Below are 22,014 nucleotides of genomic sequence, written 5' to 3' on the forward strand. Positions count from 1 at the left end.
CGCACAGTCCATTCGTGAATTCAAAACACACGCAAAGCGGTAAAATGACGCTACTCTGGAGAATATAAAACTATTTTCACACCTTGCTTTTGATGTAAAACGTCAGCTTTTGAAGGATGGGAGACCAAAGGCTTAGCTACCGGATCTTCAGCAAAGTAAGGGACAAAGAATTGTTCGTACTTTTCACAAAGAATGGTGCAAAAGGAAAGATTGGCTTTGTGCATGTGCTTCGATTAACTGGCTGTTTCACTTTACATGGTGTATAGCATTGCTATTGCTAACTTGATTTTGTGAGCAATTCGTCTGTTTTACAGGGAGATATTCACTTTATTATATTCTTTCCGGGCGCACTGGCTGATGGTGGCCCATAAGTTTTACTGAGTGGCAAGTGTTAAGATGCCGCACTAGAGGTGATGGGGAGGAACCCCGCTCGAAGTAAAAAATAAAATAAAAAAAAGATTGCGGAGCAAAAAATGTAAGAGTTCAAAAGAGAGTAATGTTTATTTTATTTTATTTTTTTCTACCCATACAGAGGAGACATATGTTAAAATAGTTTGAATGTATGGCATCTTGTATCTGAGTATCAAGTATCTCGAGGTTAGGCTGATTGTCATCTTTTAGGAAGTGAAAATATGGTCACCCTGGGATACGTTCTACAGTCGCCTGACACACTCAATTTGCAACTGCCTGCCTACCCAAACCCAGAGCTCACTGCACGTCACTGTGAATGTATGACATGACCAACACATTTTAATGATTAATAAATTAATAACAAAAAGTAGGCAAGTGAATAAGTAAATAAAATACATATCAATACATCTGTGACCCATCATCACACACAGTATACTGTATGTTATCTGCATCTTTTTTTTAGTTGTATAACTAATAACTAGTGCTGTCAGGTGATTACATTTTTTTTATCTAATTAGTTACAGGATTTTTAATACATTTTAATAATAATTTAATCTAATTAATCTATTTTAATCTCATGTCTGCTGAAGGTCCCCAAATAAAGAATTTGAATTCTAGGACATAACAAAATTGTAGTGTATGACTAATAAATTGAATACACCAAGAAGAGAAGATTTTAAATCCACATTTTTATTGTTGAAGTGTGCTTCATAAATGAAATTCAAGATAATCTAAAAATAATCTAAACTTCAATTTTGTTCAAAAAGCGAACTGTTCATAGCTGTGGTGTTTTTTGAGCTACACTAACAAACTGGTAATCAGAAAAAGTTAGAGGTCAGAAGGAGAGATTAACAAAAATCTAAAACTACAATATCTGGGTCAACTGGGTCTATCGACTCCTCAAATCAAAAACCCACCCCAAACTAGGTTACATGATTACCTGTGAGTGTTATTAGTAATAACATTACCTGTAGTAGTGTCATGTCAAAGAATCTGTACGTAGCCGTAGTTTATTCTTGAGTTTATTCGTAGCTAATTAAATGTTAATTATTTCAAAGCCCACAAGATAAAACTCTGAAAGGTTTATGGAAGGGCTACTTTTGGTAGATAATACAGAGGTACAAATTCAATATAATGTGCATTTATAGCGGTAGTAGCTCACCTGCAAAGATCTGACCTTGGGAAGTTTTAAAATGACAATTTTAGGTTTTAAAAATTGTTGAAGAACCTGAGGAAGCTACAGTACACTTCTTCCCCTCCCTATTTAATTGTGCTTTCCTCCAACAGGGGGTTTCTTGATTCCATATCTGCTGATGCTGTTCATTGAGGGTGTGCCTTTATTCTACATGGAGATTGCCATTGGTCAAAAGATGCGCTTGGGATGCATTGGCGCTTGGGATGCTGTTAGCCCGTATTTGGGAGGTGTGGGTAAGTCTTTTGAAACAAACATATTAACATTACAGTTTACAGCTACAGAACCAAATAACTACTGTAACCACTTGACTGCTGTATTGTAAAACCACAGCAATGTATGCTCTTAATTTGGATGTGTAGCGGATAACTGCATGTGCCCGAGAGGTCAGTCGTTTTACGTTAGCAAGAAACACGGCTGACTTTGTGGTGTAGAGAACATTGTTCTTTTACAGTAGCCTACATGTCAACTGTGGCAATTTGTAATTTTTTATACAGTATACTTTTCTATCATTCAGACATCTGTAAACAAAACAACAACAAAAATCCACACATTTAAAAGAAATAATCATCATTTTAAATCTCTCTTTGCAGGTATTGCGAGTGTTGTGGCATCCGTGTACGTTAGCCTCTACTACAACGTCATCAACGCATGGAGTTTCTGGTACCTGTTTAATTCATTTCAAGTGCGTTACTAAATAACTTACTGGATATAATTCAATTCTGTATGGAATCAGGACATAAACAATAACCTTTCACTGGTTTGCATTCACAGTCTGTCCTGCCCTGGTCAGATTGTCCTGTTAATTCCAACCGGACAGGACCAGTAGAAGAGTGCCAAAAGGCTTCTTCAACCGAGTACTTCTTTTATAGAGAAACGCTGGACATTTCTTCTTCTATCGAAGAGCATGGAGGCCTTCAAACAAACCAGGCTTTGTGTCTCCTGCTGGCCTGGATGGTTACCTACCTCTTTATTAGCAATGGAATAAAGTCATCTGGGAAGGTAGGAGAAGTTTAGACTAGAGCACAACAATAAGGTTAGGACTGTAAAACAAAAACAAAATTGCTCTGCCTTTGATAAGCACTAATGACAACATGAAAAAAATACGAGTCATCTTACTTCATTTTTCTCTGGTATATAGTCTTCTGTTTTTCACATTCTTCTCTTCATACACCTTGCTGAGGCTGCTCTTTCTTTTTGAACGTGTCGCACAGAAGCTCCGAAAACCACACAAATGAGCACAGAATTAAGATCTTCAAAAGATTAACAGGATGAAAATGTTGTTGTTTGCCTCTGTCTGCAGGTGGTTTACTTCACTGCCACATTTCCCTATGTGGTCCTCTTTATCTACCTCATCAGGGGTTTGACTCTTCCTGGTGCCATCCATGGTATCACGTACATGTTCACCCCCAAGGTAACAATGTCAAAATGATGCCATTATTACATGATATGTACATTAACAAAAAGCATCAGTACACTGTTGAGGTTGCTTCACATACTGATAGGCTAGCAGATATGTTTCTACTACGACTAAAGAGAATATCGCTGGAATAGGGTCAAAATCTTGTACCTCCAAAATCATCACTTTTCAGGAGACCGTTAACATTGCATCATCAAAGAGAGCAAGCCATTTTCAACAGTTTTGATTGTTCAACATAAAAACGACAACCACTTGCCAAACCATGAGGTTTTGGCCCAACGCCAGCGATATACAACTTGTGTCTGAATTCGTTACATACATATTGACCCGTATGTGTACATGTTTGTAGATGGAAGAACTGACCAATCCCATGGCATGGATAAATGCTGCCACTCAGATTTTTTTCTCTCTGGGTTTGGGATTAGGGTGGCTCATAGCGTTTTCCAGCTACAATGAGTACAACAACAATTTTGAGCGTCAGGCCTTCATTGTCTCCTTCATCAACAGTGCGACCTCCATTTTCGCTTCCATTGTCACCTTTTCAATCTATGGATTTAAAGCCACAGTTAACTATGAGAACTGCCTGGAGAGGTGAGTATGTTTTGCTCATTGTCGTGTGTGTGTGATTGATGATCCAAATCGGAGCAAGTTTGACCTTGGTTATTAATACAACCAAATAAAATATGATGCTAGTCTTAGGTTAGTAGTGTTACTGTTTAGTACTTGTCCAAAGTCCTTGTTTAAGGAGTAAACAGTTCTATGCTGTCTTTTCTTCCAGGACGCGCATATTGCTGCTAAATACCTTTAATCTGGCAGAGGACACTATCAACGCGGACAATGTGTTTGACTGGATTACGACCCTCAATGCAACATACCCGGAGCAGTTTGCTGAACTTGGCAATAAACTGGAAACCTGTGACCTAAACGATGAACTAGACACGGTATGTTCTTCATCATTCGTTGTGTTACAACACAATCAATGCTGCTTAGTTTTTTTTATTCATGCATGGTTTGTGCTCTTGGAGAAATTTAAGCGCTCCTCTGCTACTGCATGTGTCAATTTTTGCATAGTTAAGAAACCAAGCAACAAATGGCCAATACAAATCTTAGACCTATACTTTTCATTCTCAGTGGAGGTATTCAACTATTACTAATATTTTTCACACCTAAATGTATGTAAGCATGTTCTCCTCTATTAATTAATGAATGAATTAAGTTCATATACTGATAAATGCCACAATCCTCTTGAAAAGCGAAGAACCTGTAAACAAATGTATTAAAAAATAGATAAATAACTGTTTGTAAATGTAGCCTATTTCTTGTTAGGTGGTAAGTGGTAAGGAATTCTGGGTTCGAGTCATTCTGTAATACGTTTCTAATAATGTTTTAGAAGTATGAGGAAAAAAACTATTGCAGTAATTCAATTAACAAAAGTACTAGTTTTCTGCAAAATAATGCATTGGGAAATGTCTTTTTTTTTGTCATGAAATATGAAAGAAGCATCTCCTTAACATTTAGTTTGGGAGGGACGGGATTTATGTAAACTCCCAAGCTTTTTGAGTAATTGCAAAGTTGTTGCGCGTTGAACATTTATGATAGTGCTAAGCTACAAGTACAATAACTTTTTTTTAATCTTCGTTTAAAAGTCATCCAGATTTCTGCAACTTGATGACACTGAACGTTTACTCTTCTGTAGTTTAAACATATAACCCTTGTGGAATTCCACATCTTTACACTTTGCACCAACTCTTCCAAGCTGACATTGATTTGACAAATGTGACTTGAAATCGTCAAATACTGTGGTCTTTCTCTCATCTGTTTCAGGCAGTCGAAGGGGTTGGTCTTGCTTTCATTTTGTATAGTGAGGCCATTCAAAACATGCCCCTTCCTCAGTTATGGTCAGTGCTGTACTTCTCCATGCTTCTGCTTCTGGGATTGGGCAGCATGATGGGCAGCGTGACCGGCGTCACCACACCACTACGAGAATTTAAGATACTGTCCAAAGTTAGCAATGAGGTGTTAAACGGTAAGACTTGGCAAGCTATTGTTTGATACACATGACTATTTTTAATTTCTTTGGTAATTAAAACATCTGATCTCTACTATTTCCATAAATGATTACGTCTGGTCGAATGGTCTCGTGGGCTAAAAGGTTTTCACAGCTTCAAATCTACCTTCAAACTATAAGAAAATAAATTTTAACTGCACTTGTATTGCTTTCTAGTAACATGCTACACTTTAAAGATTCAGGTTAGCCTGCAGTGTGAATGTAGCATAATGGATACATTTATTTTTGTTTTGGTTTGAGCCGCTTCATGTTGTTTTGGAAAGGCACTCACCGCCATATGTGGTCAGGAATTTCTTGGCAAGTGTGTGTATGTAAAGTAGCTAGTGTGTGTTTGTGCACATATGCAAAGAGATGAACTCTAAAATTCTCTTAACACCGCAAACAATCTGATGTGATGGTCCACTCATACACATTGTATATTTTGACAAAGAATGCCATTTAACAAAAAGTGCATTGTAATTTTTTTCACCATTTAAAACAGCTCATAGGTGTCTTAATATGTCTGTGGCATGGTTTTGTCCAAATATCCCAAAGATCTAGAATTATGCATAGCGAGTAGGTGGATTACCTGTTATTTCTTTTGGGCGTGGGTACGATCCCCGATGGCTACATTGTTAATATTATGCATTTCATTTGTGCACATATTTTATTAACGCTAAATTGTTTATGCCGTGCGTTTCATTTATTAATTTTTCATTTTTGAACTTTCATGCATTGGATTAGACAATTGTGATTTATGAGCCCTCGTATGTTTTACACTCAGATTTTCACATTGACACATTTACATTGTTTATTGACTATCTAAAAATACCAAGCACATTTTGAATTTAAATGAATACAATAGAAAATACAATGGTGTGAGGTCACAAAGTCAGTGTCAGTTGAGTCTGTCAACTAGGTTAAATGACACTCGAAACACGTAGCTACACACAGTTGTCTTCAACAATAACGACCATATTGGTGGTTTTACCCTGCACCAAATTACGACAGTGTCACGTATTGTAGTTTAGCGACCTCTATCGGCCATGTTAAATAGCGCAAAAATCCAATTGGCTGTTGTACCACTGCATGAAGATCAGACTGGCTCTTCAACCCAGTTGATTACTGACCATTTGCAGGTGTGAGTGAGCACAACCAACACGTAACATGGCACAGGAACTAGGAACAAAATAAAATAAAGTACGCCAATGCTTTAAAACACCTCAATTTTATGTTGTTTTCTCCTTAATACTGAAATGTACTTGATTATTTATATTCATGTTCAAACCTACATATATCTGTGTTTTTGTTAATAAATTGGCTTGTGACCATGGGGGAAAAATTGTTGTCAAATTTAGGACGCTTTGTCTTGTTTTCTTTGTTTTTGACTGTTCTCTTGTCCCATGAACATTATTTTGGAGTAAGTTTTCATGGTGTTGAACTACACTGTACTTCATCTATTTCTTTGTGTCCAGCAGCTCACAAATGATATTGATTCTATATCTTCATTAGAGCCCTTTCACACAATACCGCTTCAGTTTTCAGACCAGCTTCAAACGGATGTTGTCCTTTTTGCGTATATAGCCTGTAAGAGTGTTCCTGGTGGTCGGCCGCCACGTGTCAGATCAGCCGAGATGGCCTAAACTTTATCCACTGCACTCTCAAAGTGTTCTTTCACTTGAGCTGTGCATTACCTGTGTGTTCTGTGTTTTCCTGGCAGGAATAGTATGTCTAATCATGATGCTGCTCAGTCTGGCCTTGACCACCTCATCAGGAAATTATTGGTTTGCCATGTTCAATGAATATGGAGCATCTTTTTCCATGCTCTTTGTCGTCCTCATTGAGATTGTAGCCGTCAGTTACATTTATGGACTGAAAAGGTTTGTGTGTTAGCATTGCTAGTCGCCACAATGTAACAATAACAATGGAATTCCTGCTGAAATGATCCTCTGCTCATTTTAGGTTTGAAAAAGACATAGAAGACATGATTGGCCACCGTCCAAACTGGTACTTGAAGATCATGTGGGGGATAATGAGTCCCCTTCTCCTAATAGTCCTTTTCATCTTCTATATTGTCAACTATATCAGAGGAGGAACACCCACCTACCAAGCATGGGACAAGGAGCTGGTAAACTTATATTACTCCGTTACTACAAACTCTCAAACTGTTTAAATGTGTGAACATAACATTTATAATGGATGAGATTTATTTTTAATGTATCATACAAACAATAGCACAGCCAGCCCGCACGGGCTTATAAGATACCAAACAATCAAAATGACCCGGCATCAGGACCAAAATACTGTACAACAGGAGCTTATGTCAAAAACAGTCTCTTGTCTTCTTTTAAAATATAAAATGTGCAATTACAAAAAAATATATATATTTTTTTTTTAAACAACCCCTCCCAAAAAAACTCTTGATCTTTGATTTCCAGATCACCAAGGTAAAACATCGTTTGTGAGTAAACCTTTCCTTGGTCCTCATGTATATTTTCCATTTCGGTTTTAACAGAATGCTTTTAAGCCAGGTTTCTTCTAGCGTAAGAAAAAGCTTGTTTTTAACGGAATTGATAATACAACACATTATTCTGGTAAATATATCACATACCAAATTCTTCAAAAAATAACAAAAGCTTTTTTGACTGACTCATGCAACTTACTCCACTTAAATTATTTTTAATGAATTCTGCCCTTTCTTTATTTTCTTTTTTGGTGGAGGTAGACTTTTACAATGTTGTTGTTGGGTTTTTTTTGTGGTAAGACAGCCCTTGGGAGAAGCTGTCTCTTAATCTATTTGTTCAGCTCTTAATGTCCAAAGAGCAGGTCGAAAAGGTGATAACTGGGGTGTGGTAGCAAATTAGCAATGCTCTGGTGGCTCGACGGAGGCTAGCATGTACAGTAGATGTCCAGCAGGGTATGGCGTATCTTCTCTGTGGTCTTTACCCCCCTCTGCTGGAAGAAAACTATCACTGCATCACTCCACTGATCAGGCCTGTATGTTAGCCACTCCTTAGTAAAAGGCTGAAACATAAAATGTTGTGAATACATACGTAATATGAATACGTAAATGGACCTGGAAGCTAAACAGTTCCTTTGTCTCATATTCATTCTTGTATGTCAAAAAGAAAATTTTCAGTAAAGGCTACCTATATTTCTTTTCTTTTCTTTTTCGTATGTACATGGAAAGTGCAGACTGATGGTTTGATGACCATCTCTGCCTATTGTTTCAGGGCAAGACGGTGGTGATGGACTATCCTGTTTTTGCTCAGGTCTTCATTGCCATACTTTTGGTGTCTGTAGTCAGCTGTGTTCCCATCACAGCTCTCTATGTGTACTGCACCAACAGGAAACGTTCTACTTCTCTCAAGCATAGCCAATCGATCAGCACCATATCTAGTTAGTGTGCGCACGTTCAGAATTCTAAGGAAGAAACATCCAATCGAATTTCTGTTCCTGCTTGAAATAAAACAGTAGTTGCAGTGTTGTTTTGCAGTCTTGTAAGCAGGAATAATAGCAAGAGAAGAAATGTGAAAGTTATGATCAGGTGATGCACAGAAGAGAGGAAGAATCTGGAGTTCTCGTCGTCACACGAGCAGCAGCTGGAGCAGCCTGTCTAACATGCTTTCTTCTTGATCGAGTGGAATTTTGACTGAGTGTAGCTATCAGAAGGCACATTTGTCTATATTTGGTGCTACTGTGGTGAATGACTCAAGTTTATAGCTGAGCTAAATCATCTGGAAAGTTGGTGTTGTGAAAGTTGCTGTAGAAATTGTTTGTCCATAGCTAATTATTAACAGTGCAGGCCTACTGTATTATGTTATATATATGATTGATTTTCTGTTTTAACATGTCCATCATCTGCTGCATAGTAGACCTATTCTTCTTATAAATGTGTTGTTTTATTATCATATATAGCAAATACCTTTTATGAACCAGAAGCAAAGTTTTTGATAAGGTACTGACAATATTGCCCCACATGCCCTGAAATATGAAATGTAAAATATGTACATACTGTATAGAACTGTGTCATGTTGAATAGTCTAAGTATACAATATTTTTTTCTTATTATTCTATATTCAGACTTAAATTCTTGTCAATCTCATATGCTTTTCAATATTCATATTTTCCATTATAAAAATATATATATATCTCATTGAATGAATTACGATTGGTAATGTCATTTTGTCCACACACAAAAAAAAGATCATCTGTATAATGTACGTACTTATTGATAACTAATGGAATTTTGTGGTTTACAAAAGTGAATTAGCGCTATATAACGGTAACTACCGTAACTTGCAATGGTAAAACAAAAGTAATCAGACGGCAAACAAAAAGAGTGAACCAAAAGGTCAGTGCAACGTGTGTGTACTTTTACTTTCACTCAATCGAACTTTATTTCGCTAAAGAGTGTGTTTCTTACATGACAATGTAGGAAACGTATTAAATACATCAGTGAAACAGTCAGACCATGTTTCGCCATGATATAGCTACAGAACATTCCTGATTGAAAATGACTCCTCGTTGAGAAATTGGCATATGTTTGAACATCTGATTTGTTTTTCAAAATCTTCAATTGGGAAGCGCGTTACGCACCAAAAAAAAAAAAGAGGTGTTGCGTCTGGGTGCGCGCGCAGTGATTGGCGACGATCAAAGACATAAAAGAAGATGAAAGATGAAAGAGCAATTCGCACTGTATATATGGAACTTCGCTTCCCTTCACTCACTTCACTGCTTGCAAACGTGATCAGGTCGAAGACCAGCGGAAACTCGTGTGCTTCAACAATGGAGAATCTAGCTTTGATCAGGTATGTCAACTCTTACGAAACATTTCTCAAATAAAATCGTTGACATTCTTGACTTGTAATTGTAACATTAGCTGCTCTTCACTTGTTTGCAAACGATTTTGTGGGGCGGGGGGAATATTAGCTACAATATTGCACCGTTTCCCCATAATATTGTTCGTCTGCTTATATATCATGAAAGGCTTAATAATGTTTGTTTTATGTCCCAAGATCTTACTTCAGTGCTGATGCCTACAACCTGCTTGAAGAACTCGTCGAGATGACTTATTCAGAGTGTGAGCGAAGCATGTACAATGAACAGGTAAACGATTTAACATTGTATATTAATATTCGGTCTTGAGAAGCATATCAATAGGCTGTTTTTGTGTTTGCGTATACAGAAAATGTTCCTGAGGCAATTTGTGCTCCTGGGGATGGAAAATCGAGTTCCACCATGTCTCTCGCCCCAAGACATCAAATTGTGGTTGCTGAACAGAAGTAGCTTCCAGGGACAGTGAGTACAACAGAGTCTATGGAGTTTTTAAAACAAATCCAAAATGCTGGCTGCATGTGGAATTAATTATTATTTGTCAATTTGATAGGTACCAGGACATGCAAACAAGAGTGAACGCCAGTGTGTTTTCTATTCTTCGTGTGGTAAGTACCAAATAATACAGATATTGAATGTGCAGTTATATTTGCAGTAAGAATGTAAATATGACAAAAGGCAAGCGGTTGTTGTTAATGTTTACTAGTAGGCTACTTTTGATGCATAACCCCTCCTTTAGCATTTTTAAAATTGCATGAATTGAATGCCGATTTTCTATTCTTCTAATTTGTAATTCCGGATCGTTTGTTGAACGGCCACAAGAGGGCAGCCTAGGCTGGTATATAATACACTTGACAATTACTATAGCTGTCAAACGATTACATTTTTCTTATTAGATTAAACGCCTTAGAATTTTGATCAGTTAATTTAAAGGGCTTTTTAATCAACATTTTTTGCCCGCCAAATTTGAAGAGTGTCTGTTATGTAGTGAATTCTTTCTACATTTAATGTTATGAGGATGTTTTTTTTTTATCCACTCCACACTCTCATCCTCAGTTAATTACTTGCATAACTTAAAATGTGGAATAAAAGCCCCAATATTGTGATATGAACAAATATTCAGAATGTCATTCGCAAATATTTAGGAAATTATTTACTTTAATGCATGTTGTTATGTTTATTGCTCCAACATAACCTGTGCTACCTTTAACATAACCATCGGCTGTCAAGCTAAAGGATCATCTGCGGTCAAAATTAATAGTGTGATTAACTCATTCACTGCCATAGACGTCAAAAATTCAATATTAATACTATTTCTATTAGTTTCACATTTATTTCTACTTTTGTTAACAATAGTATGAAAACCTGGAATTTTTTTATTGTACATTTAGAACAGATATCAAATTTGCGATTAATCGTGAGTTAACTATTGAAGTCATGCGATTAATTACAATTTAAAAAAAATTAATTGTCTGATGCCCCTAATTTTTAATAATCTTTTTTTTCCTTTTTTTAATTAGGGGCATCAGGCGATTAACATTTTTAATTGTAATTAATCATATGACTTCACCAGTTAACTCACGATTAATCACAAATTTTATATCTGTTCTAAACGTACAATACATTTTTTCTAGGTTTTCATACTCTTGTTAACAAAAGTGGAAAACAATTTGAAACTAAGAAATAGTTAAAATTATTTTTTTACGTCTATAGCTGTCAATGGCAGTGAATGAGTTAATCTGCTTTAATACATGATTAATGCAAAAAAAAAAAAAATTAATCAATGAGTTAATGCTTTAACTTTGACAGCTCAAAATATTACACAAGAAACACTTAAAATCAGTCAAATTCCTCTTTCAATGTGTTTAATAATGAATACATAGTAGCCTATACGAGTTTCACTTTTTGAATTGACCTACTGAAATAAACTGTTCTATGATGTCACAATTTATTGTGATGGTCTTTACTTACTGTTTAAATGTATTCAAAAGTCCATCTTAAACAATCAAGAATGATTTGCATTTGTTTAAAACAGTAGGACCAGAATTGTCAATATGTCAAATATAAACTAACAGACTGTGAAGATGTCCATTTCTGATTGGTGTTTGTGATGGTGTTCTCAGGTCTGGACAATTGCAGGGTGCCTGCATTTGAACAAGATGCAGAACGAAGTATACAGTGAACTACATGAAGAGAAACGCCTTTCACATTTGCTCGGGAGGAAGGTAAGGAAAACACTTCCCGCACTTAATGAACCATGTGCAACAATTAAGTCGCTAATGTCTCGTTTTCTCTTACGAAGGTCACACTTGAAGGACTCGACACATACGTGACATTAGTGTGGCCCAACGCTCAACAGGACATCAAGGCCTTCCTCGGGCACCTGCTCAATGAGGTCCAGGCAATACTGGACAGGACCAAGGTCACCATCGCACAACGGCTGCTGCTTCACGGCCAGTACCGCCGCGCGACTGAGCCACTTGTGGACATGATCATCGAATCGTCACTCGACATCCTTCTGGAGGAGCTGGAGCCACCGGCTCATCACAAGTCCATCGCCGCAACATTGGCGCAGCGATCCGACAGCGCCAGCGAGCAGACTGGCAGGATCCTCTTGAACGCGCTGGCTTCAATCCCTTGCCTGCGTCAACACGTCACGCAAAAAGTGCTCGTCCGCATCTGCTCTGACGTCGCTCGCAAAATGATACAAAGCTTTTTCCAGAACTTCATTCGGTGTTCTACAAACTTCCGCCTGATGGACGTGGATGAAAGCCTACTGATTGCACGGGATAGTGTCGTGAGCGCTATTGTGAAAATGGTCTTCTAAACCAACTCGTAAAATATTTGCTAAAACTTTTGCCACTGCTGTTTCTCACAGAAGCAGAAAGTGATGGACTATGACCACATTGTTTATAATCTTTTACTTTTGTACATTTGTTCATTAAATGCTTTAACTAGAAATTTTCTCTTAGCAGTTTTTTTTAATGTTTGTTGTTCTTAGGGCTATATTCTGAGCAACTGTGATATCATTGTCAGTCGACAACAAGTGTCAAAATGGCCGCCTAATGAGACGGATAAAACGGGTAGTTTTTGCTTTTTAATTCATATTCTACAAACATATATTAATCAGAATGCCGTGTTTAGACTAGCGGTGGTACATACAACATATTGTAAAGAAAATGTGTGGGTTGACTTCCCCTTTAAATATTGAAAGAAAATAACCTGAAACAATCATTTAATTAAGACATATTGCATATAAAAGTTACATAATAATTGTACATACATAAATGTTTAGAAACGATTATTAAAAATTAAATGCAAATGTATTTAAATTACAAGTTGCCGGCGCCGAAACCCCATAAGTCACAATTTGCTAAATTTCATATATATTTTTTAAAAATCTATACTTTTGGTCCATTTTTTAAATGTCGGTTAAAGACATTGTATTGACTTTCAAAAATAACATTCAATAATATGATTTAAATAACCCTCCCCTTAGTCACATGATCCTCGCAGATGACGTCATATACTACTAGCCGTACCCGCTCTTTCGAAGCACCTGCTGTTGGTAAATTGGTCGCTCCGTTTCCTTTTTTTAAATTTTTTATTTAAGTTGTCTCAAAGTACACAAGGACATGGTAGTGTTTAATACAGAAACTCACATAAAACATGTCTTGTAATTTGGTCGCTCTTGTAGACGTACAGTACGTTTTATACGGCAAGCTAGCTTAAATTGAAATGCACTGACACGAGTTGTAATTAGACTTTTGTAATTATGAATCAGCCCCGTGGATCAATATGGTTAGTGTATTTCTAGAAATGTTATGAATTGTTAATATGTTACGTCACTATGTGTGTTTATATGCATCCGACTCTCAACAAGGAGTCTTCAAACTGTCAGCAGTCCAGCATGTTATTCAGTGAGCCATTTCCAATGCACTGTATTCTTGCTGTGATCATATACAATAATAACACTTGTCTAACCGTCTATTCTCCCATTGTTTTTGTAGCTTCTATTCTACACTCTCTGACCAAATCAGCCCAACTCAAGCAATGTTATTATCAGCAGCAATCTCTCTGGAAATCCCATCAACAACTTCAGAATACCCCATCAGGTAAAACAACAAAACATAGACAACTTTTAATTTTCACTGCTCCCTACCAAATATGTCAGGTGTGTACAATGACATGGTATGTCGTGGTCCTATTTAACATTCATCGTGAAAATGGGCCGCTACAATTAAGCCTGTTCACGATTAAAGAGGGTTTGTCATTTCAGCCTTATACAAGTTATATTGTAAATTAGATTGTTGTTCAAACTGGGTGCTGGCCTTTTCCTGACTTTTAGCTCAGCAGCCAGCCAGTGCTGTGGTGGTGCGGGTTCAAACTACAAATGGGTGGACGATGCACAAACGGCATCAATTACATGTACCCACTTTTGTTTTGTTTTTTACTTTGAGCAATTGCTCCTCCAAAGTCGTAGAAAATTCAACTTGTGCAATACTCTGGAAAGATAAGAGGCTTTCACCTCTTTCCAAATGAATGTAAATTCCGTTTGATTGAAAGTAGACACCGGTGCAAAGTGCTATCAATGACCTCTCTGCAAAAGCTTGTGAAAAAAGAAAAAGAAAACTAATGAACAAGTGCAAGCCATGCAAGAAACCTACTAACCTCATTGCTTATAGTGGTGGTAAGCTACTGAAGTTAGAAATCAAAGGTGTGATGATCGATGTTCTTAGTGGGTATGCGCCATAGGTAGGATGTGAGCTGGAGGAGAAGGAGAACTATTAGTTGGACCTTGGTGAAATGATGCAGAGCATCCCTAGAAGTGAGAGAGTTGTCATCGGTGCAGACTTCAATGGACGCAGAAGGACAGATGGTGGTTGACTTTGCAAAAAGAATGGAAATGGCTGTCGTGAATACTTTCTTCCAGAAGAGGCAGGAACATAGGGTGACATACAAGAGTGGAGGTAGGAGTACACAGGTAGACTACATCTTGTGTAGACGGTGTAATCTGAAGGAGATCAGCGACTGCAAAAAAAAGTGGTAGGTGAGAGTGTAGCCAGACAGCATAGGATGGTAGTGTGTAGGATGACAAAGGGAGTATCTGTGTGTGAATGGGAGGGACCCAAGTGGAAGAGTGAGGTTACAGGGAGAAGAGACCAAGAAGGTGGAGGAGTTGAAGTATTTAGGGTCAACAGTCCAGAGCAATGGAGAGTGTGGCAGAGATGAAGATGCTGAGGTTCTCTTTGGGAGTGACCAGGATGGATAGAATCAGGAATTAGTACATCAGAGGGACAGCACATGTTCGAGGCTCTGGAGATAAAGTCAGACTGAGATGGTTTGGACATGTCCAGAGGAGAGATAGTGAGTATATTGGCAGAAGGATGCTGAGTTTCCAAATGCCAAGCAGGAGGTCAAGAGGAAGACCAAAGAGGAGATTTATGGATGTAGTTAAAGAGGACATGAAGGTAGTTGGTGTGAGAACAGAGGATGCAGAGGACAGGCTTAGATGGAGGCAAGTGATTCGCTGTGGCGACCCCTGAAGGGAAAAGCTGAAAGGGAAAAAAGAAGAAAAAAGATTTTAAAAACTCATGCCTGCAGGGTTCACAAACTTTTGAGCAGCACTGTATATTCTGAAAAGTTGATGCAAACAGTGAAGTTCATTGTTTGAGAAGCTCCGTACAGTAATCCTAGCGTAAAACACCGACTGATAAGCAGTGAAGCCGGTAACGCGTGACTCCAAATTGTATTTCATTTAATGTATATTTATAATTAAGTGAGTGGCACCTTTTAATTAACTTTGCTCTTGCAAGATGTATTCTCTCCGGTATTTGTGAGTTCACAAACTCCTGAGAATCCATCTTGTACCGCTCCCATTGATTTCTACCAATGACCAATCACACAGCGCGACATTGTATTTTCCAAATGGATAGATCTTGCTGATCTAACTGGATTTTCAGTCTAATTGGTGTCCTCTCCCAAACATGTCAGCAGGATTTCAGTGTGTAAATCATAATATGCAAAATCATCTGTTCAATTGTCAAAATTAGTCCAGCATATCTCAGGGGATTAGTGTAGAGGATGGTTCACACTGGGGTTTTTTTTCCTCGCTGCATTGCAAGGGAAAATATCCGCTGCGATGTAGATGAAAACCTTTGGCCAAACAGAGAGCAGCGTATGGATGACAAAGAGGGGGAAGGTGACGATAGTGACTACACAGTCAATTCTGTAGAGTAAATTTGACTCTATTTTGAGTAAATTTGACTCTATTTTGAGTGACTTTTACTTTATTTTACACCCTTCCAAGTGTAAATATTACTCTAAAACTGAGTCTATTTGGTCCCATTCTAAATAGAGTCAAATTTACTCAACATAATTTACTTTGTAGTGAAAGTGTTACAGTAGTTGGTTCTTCATTTACGCTGTGCGCTAGGTATAATTTTAGTTATTAGTTTTTCATGAATATACAGATTTCGGCTTACACTTTCTTTTGTTGCACTCTAATGTGTAAGTAACTTTGTGTCAATAAAAAGTCTTGCAATTTCCTTGACTGAGTTGAGTATCTCAAAACGCAAAGTTTGAAAACTGCTCCTTGTAAAATAAATTCCCTCCCCCTCAGTTTTATATATAATTGTATTTTGTTAACGTTCGAGGACAGCCATTAGACTGAAAAACAACCAGTTCAATAAGCAAGATCTACCCATTTGAAAAATGTGCTAAATGTGGGCACATTGTGCTAACTGTAGGCTAAATGTACACAACCATTTGCACAGATCCACTGAGGCAATTGAGACATGTACTAAGACATTGGCAATTTGATGAAAGCAATGAGAAATGCCATTCAGTTGAGACCAATTGTAAGGTAGTTTGGGGATTTGTCCATGATATTTTGAAAATGTCATCTCAGTTTCAAGAAATGTGCCAAACCTATAGAGAAAAACTGTAATATCAATCAGCTGCTATTTCCCCCTCACTGAGAATTGTCATCATGGTGTAGAAAAAGACGAAAGGTATTGATTGTACTGGATCTTGTACAGTATGTTATGGAACTTGGGTTTGTTTTGCCACATGGGGGCAGTAGAACCATTTAATGACAAATTATTCCTTGTTGATGCGAATAACAACTGTATTTATTGTGCGTGTAAATGTATTTAACTATGGAAAATCTCAAGTCAACTACACTTCAGGGCTAGGTGGATACAGTGCAAGGGTTAGAGTTAGGATTAATTAAGCCTGGATGTAGCTAGATAGATAGATAGATAGATAGATAGACATTGTACAGTACAGAATAGATTGATCCTATCGTGTCCATCTGAAGAGAGAGGGATTACGATAATCATTTCTGGTTGTGTAAGCAGCACATCCTTTCCTCAAAGATAATAAAGAAATAAAAAAAATAGTATAAAGGACTAAAGCGCATTGTCAACTTTATTACATGTTTGATGTCCCACTATCTTTATGATATGATCATGAGATATGAAACTTCAGCATTTGATTTGGTGATATTTAGCAGATATAAAATATTGCAACGATGTTGAACACATGGGACGAATTTGGATTTTTGTTGTTGTTGTTGTTCCTGTTTGCAGGGGATGAAGATAAGAAGTTGAGGAAACCCGCAAGTTTAAAATGCCACTTGAGATTAGCCTCAGAAAGTCTGGGAGTTAGAAAACTGCTGGGTATGGGGGCCCAGGTCAAACCTTCGACTCACAAAGGAATTTCCCTCCTTTCCGTACTAAGCTAGTCATGATTCAAAGGTCAGTGCTGAAGGAACTCTGCACCAACAACAAAATTAGCGTTACTCCAGGGCATGTTGTTAACTGAGACATATAAACAAATATTTTGTATCGCATAAATGTATATATACAAAGAGGTGTTAGTCGATTACAATTTTTTATCGTAGTCGCATGACTTCAATAATTAACTCACGATTTATCGCAATTTAATTGCATATTTTTTATCTCAATTTATATCTCAATTTATAATAAAGTGTACAATATTTTTTTCTAATTTTTCATACTCTTGGTCAACATAAAAGTGGGAAGAAATGTTAACCTAATAGAAATATGGTTGCATTTTTTAGTCATTGAATCAGTAATTTTATAACAATTCATAATTAAATATATATATTTTTAAATAGGTACTGTACTGTAAAAAAAACAAGTGTGAAATTGAATTGTGTTGGTCATTTCTCTGTCTCTACATTACATAATTACATAATAGACAATGGTGACAGCTCAGTGTATTTTTCTTTTCCTATTAAGAGTTGACTCATTTTTAACATGAAGTAACTTGTGAAATTCTGCACATTTAAAAAACTGTAAAATAGAACTTGACCCAGTCCCCGCAAATATATGCATTATTATTTAACTTATTATTGCTAAATTGTGTTATAGTGATTCCTTTGAACAACGTTCAGTGTTTTTATTTTGTTAAGTTCTCGGATGCGCATTATAAATGTGACACTCATGCTTTACTGCAACGAAACAGAAGAGACAGATGTTACACTTGACGAGCACTTTTCTGGAGTTGCTGAATGAAATACGCCTCACATCAAAAGATGAATTGGCTTGGAGTCACTCCAAGTGACAAGACGGTATCCATTTGGCTCTTAGCTCTCACAGGATGTTGAGAGTGCCCATGGATTCCTCTTTGGAGAGCTGTAGCAACCTAGCTCTGCGCTAATCACTAACACCGGCCCTTACCGAATGTGTTCTGTCAAAGGAGGGAACTGGTGGAAGTGCTACAGTCCAAATGGCTCCTCCATTCGAACATTTTGCCCCTTAAACATTGTGTATTGTAGCTCTAGTGCAGTACTGTGCATTTCTATTGGGTAATTTTGACGTGGACGTTTCTGCTGCGTCACGACTGCAATTCCCTTAGTAGAGGCTTTACATATAAGGATCGGTCGTTAATCGAGGGTTAAAAAAAATGGTGCCATATATTATATTGGAAAGCCACCAGTTCCCTCCTTTGACAGAACACACACACACACATATATATATATATATATATATATATTGGTAGAATCACTAATTATAATATATGGCTGTGGTCTCACCTTACGAGAGCTACCATCTTCCTGCTACGGCTAGTGCCTTACTGTTGTCTTAATCTTACACTTGTATTCACTTTGTTAAACATTTAACCACAAAGAATACAATTCCATTACTTATTAAAAAAAAAGTATTTATTAAAAACATTCAACACAATTTTTTTCTTCCAAAATGGCTACACACTCATATTTCGTTACATGAAATCATATTTAATGGGAAACGCATATGAGCTTGCTAACATCGATAGTAATATGGAATACTAAAAATAATGTGATAATAATATTGTATATTCATTTCAACAGATGACACAGCTATCTACAGTATGTACATATTTTACATGTCATATTTCAGGGCATATGAGGCAATAATGTCAGTACCTAATCACACTTGCTGCTGGTTTATAAAATGTATTTCATATTATAATAATAAAATAACACATTTATAGGAAGGATACTACAGCAGATGTTGGGCCTGTTATAACACAAAATCAATAACATAACATAATACACTGATAATACTACATTAGGGGGAAACAATTTATACAACAACTTTTAACAAATAACACTGAAAAGCAACTTTCCGGATGGTTTAGCTCAGCTATAAACTACTGAAACTCAGTCGAAAATCCACTTGATCAGGAAGCAAGCTTGTTTGACGGGCACTCCAGCAAATCAAATGATGCTCGAGCTGGACTCTCTCTAGTTTCTCTAGAACTCTCGAGTCTTCCCCTCCTCTGTTCGCATCATTTCATCATTACTTTCATATTTCTCCCCTCGCTCGGAGTGTGGTTTTAAACCCGTTGTGACCTGTATAAAGTGCCTTGAGAAAACTGTTGTGAAATTGTGCCACATCAACAAAACTGAATAAGGAAAGGGAGATACCGGTAAATAGTACCAAGGGAGGTTAATCCCACGAAAAGTTAACATCTGAATGTAGGCACACTAAGATTATAGGGTGCTAATCGATTGTCTGTGCTTGATTGAACGAGAATGTTTCCTGTTGGTGCAATACACATAGAGAGCATTGAGGGGAACACAGCTGACTGCAGAAACTAACAGTATGGCAATGAAGACTTGGCCAGAAACAGGATATTCCGTCACCACCGTCTTGCCCTGTAACAATACATACATGCGGTTAGAAATGAAATAAACATTTGGAATTGGCATAAAAGGATAAATATGGGACATAAGAACGGATCAGCTTTGGAAAACAACGACGGTATAATCAACCGTGACATATGAGCCCCATATATTGTCACGATTTTGCTTTCACGTGCCCAAAATTGTGGTGTCAATTCATTTTTCTTTTATATTCAACACATTGTTTCCCATCATGTTTCAAACTTCCCTTCATGGACCCTCAGTATGTATGTGAAACTTTCCATGTCAAATATTTCTCATACATTTAAACAATTTGAGACCTTGTAATAATAGAATATTTATTTAAAAAAGTGTACCAGCTCCTTGTCCCATGCTTGGTAGGTGGGTGTTCCTCCTCTGATATAGTTGACAATATAGAAGACGAAGAGGAATATTAGGAGAAGGGGACTGATTATCCCCCACATGATCTTCAAGTACCAGTTTGGACGGTGGCCAATCATGTCTTCTATGTCTTTTTCAAACCTAGAACGAGCAGAGGAAAGCACGACATTGTTAGTCTTACATTGTAGCAACTAAAATCCATAGTAGCAATGCTAATGGCTAACATACAAACCTTTTAATTCCATAAAGGTAACTGACAGTCAGAATCTCAACGAGGACAACAAAGAGCAGCGAGAAAGATGCTCCATATTCATTAAACATGGTAAACCAGTAATTCCCAGATGGGGTGGTAAAGGCCAGGCCGAGCAGCATCAGGATTAGGCACAAAGTCCCTGTAAGGAAAACACAGACCACACAAGTAATGCACAGCCCAATGTAAGAACATTTCTCAGCTGATTACCATTAAATCACTGACACATGGCGGCAGACCCACAGAAACACTGTTAAAACTATATACTGTACACAAAAAGCACGATAGTGGTTAGAAGCTCGTCTGAACCTTAACCCTAATCAAGATTGATATCACTTGTGAGCAGTCGAGGTATACTGTGGTTCAACAACAAGAACACTTACTCCAAAATAATATTCATGGCGCAATAAAACAAAATAGAATGATCCTTTGCTCATAACATTTGGTTTACTCCTGAACTTCTAAAAATGAGGCCGCTGCCTTTATTTGTTGACGCCTGTGAAGCATCGTGACAGGAAGAACAATTAAATGCTCTTCCACTAGATGGCAGAAGGTACAATTCATCTGTTGACATTCATTTATACCAGTGGTTCTCAACCTTTTGTAAATGATGGAATCCTTAGATTGTCTTGACCGCTCACTTATTTTCCACACTCTGAGATGCAAAAAGCGCAGGATGGCTAATCACCCACTGGTATGCGACACACTCACCCGGCAATATTCAGTCCACTGATCGTTATTCAACGAAAGCTGGACTATTGATCAAGCAGTACTTGGCAGAGTTTGGTGACTTGAGTCACATGACTTGACTATGTCAGACTTGCTTGGCAAAAACTTAAGTCTTAATTGACTATAATTTTGGTATTTAAGCAATTCGACTTGACACACAAGTCATCAGACTGCTACCATCACTGGCTACTTTGCATACTACTACATACAAACAGTTGCCAAGACTCATGATTTTGCATCTTTCAAAAACAGCATGAAGGGGTCGGCAAACTTTCCTATCAAAAGAGCCATTTTAGACCAAATAAATAACAAAAAAAACTGTCTGGAACCACAAAACATTTGAACACTGTGATGAAAAAAAACTGTGTGTTCATGTTCGTCTAGACTCTAATGGACTGAGGGCCCAAGCACCAATTAGAGCTGCAACATAACACAAAATTATGCAACAGCTAATACTTTGAGATTCATTTTCTTCTACTTTTCCTCTTCTGTTCATATATAAATTATTATTATTTTTCATGCATTTTTCAGATTTTCTGCCTTTCTGTCAAATTGCTGATATTTTTGACAATTTGATGGATATATGGTA

The 22,014-nt window shown here is 37.3% G+C and overlaps 3 protein-coding genes across 6 annotated transcripts in view; 2 read left to right on the forward strand and 1 right to left on the reverse strand.

Annotated features, from left to right (window-relative positions):
* The window catches only part of LOC147171989 (sodium- and chloride-dependent transporter XTRP3A-like), a 25,178-nt gene continuing 3,164 nt past the window's right edge, over positions 1-22,014 (forward strand). Inside the window, exons 1-12 of one of the 4 annotated variants that reach the window (XR_015095296.1) lie at positions 2-155; positions 1,699-1,839; positions 2,197-2,288; positions 2,378-2,605; positions 2,907-3,017; positions 3,373-3,614; positions 3,802-3,964; positions 4,848-5,049; positions 6,791-6,950; positions 7,033-7,198; positions 13,917-14,021; positions 17,499-17,666. Coding sequence is in view for 2 of the 4 variants with exons in the window: in XM_086077454.1 (XP_085933580.1) it covers positions 1,725-1,839; positions 2,197-2,288; positions 2,378-2,605; positions 2,907-3,017; positions 3,373-3,614; positions 3,802-3,964; positions 4,848-5,049; positions 6,791-6,950; positions 7,033-7,198; positions 8,304-8,474 (1,650 nt within the window). In the remaining 2 variants the exon portion in view is untranslated. Of the gene's footprint in view, positions 156-1,698; positions 1,840-2,196; positions 2,289-2,377; positions 2,606-2,906; positions 3,018-3,372; positions 3,615-3,801; positions 3,965-4,847; positions 5,050-6,790; positions 6,951-7,032; positions 7,199-8,303; positions 9,227-13,916; positions 14,022-17,498; positions 17,667-22,014 lie in introns of those variants that run through there. The other 3 variants (XM_086077455.1, XR_015095297.1, XM_086077454.1) reach the window with 3 other exon arrangements.
* LOC147171990 (uncharacterized) lies at positions 9,358-12,867 on the forward strand. Its single transcript, XM_086077456.1, has 6 exons — positions 9,358-9,881; positions 10,089-10,179; positions 10,259-10,371; positions 10,460-10,514; positions 12,030-12,131; positions 12,209-12,867. Exons 1-6 carry the CDS (start codon positions 9,742-9,744, stop codon positions 12,731-12,733), a joined length of 1,026 nt encoding a protein of 341 aa, XP_085933582.1. The 5' UTR covers positions 9,358-9,741; the 3' UTR covers positions 12,734-12,867.
* LOC147171991 (sodium- and chloride-dependent transporter XTRP3-like) overlaps positions 19,087-22,014 on the reverse strand; it is a 14,133-nt gene continuing 11,205 nt past the window's right edge. Inside the window, exons 9-11 of the mRNA XM_086077453.1 lie at positions 20,679-20,838; positions 20,422-20,587; positions 19,087-20,077 (exon numbers count right to left, since the gene is read on the reverse strand). Coding sequence (XP_085933579.1) covers positions 19,913-20,077; positions 20,422-20,587; positions 20,679-20,838 — 491 coding nt within the window. The 3' untranslated portion in view covers positions 19,087-19,912. The remainder of the gene's footprint in view (positions 20,078-20,421; positions 20,588-20,678; positions 20,839-22,014) is intronic.

This window comes from Leptonotus elevatus, chromosome 6 (assembly GCF_054856555.1).
Source record: "Leptonotus elevatus isolate MCC_2025b chromosome 6, RoL_Lele_1.0, whole genome shotgun sequence".
Classification (NCBI taxonomy): Eukaryota; Metazoa; Chordata; class Actinopteri; order Syngnathiformes; family Syngnathidae; genus Leptonotus; species Leptonotus elevatus.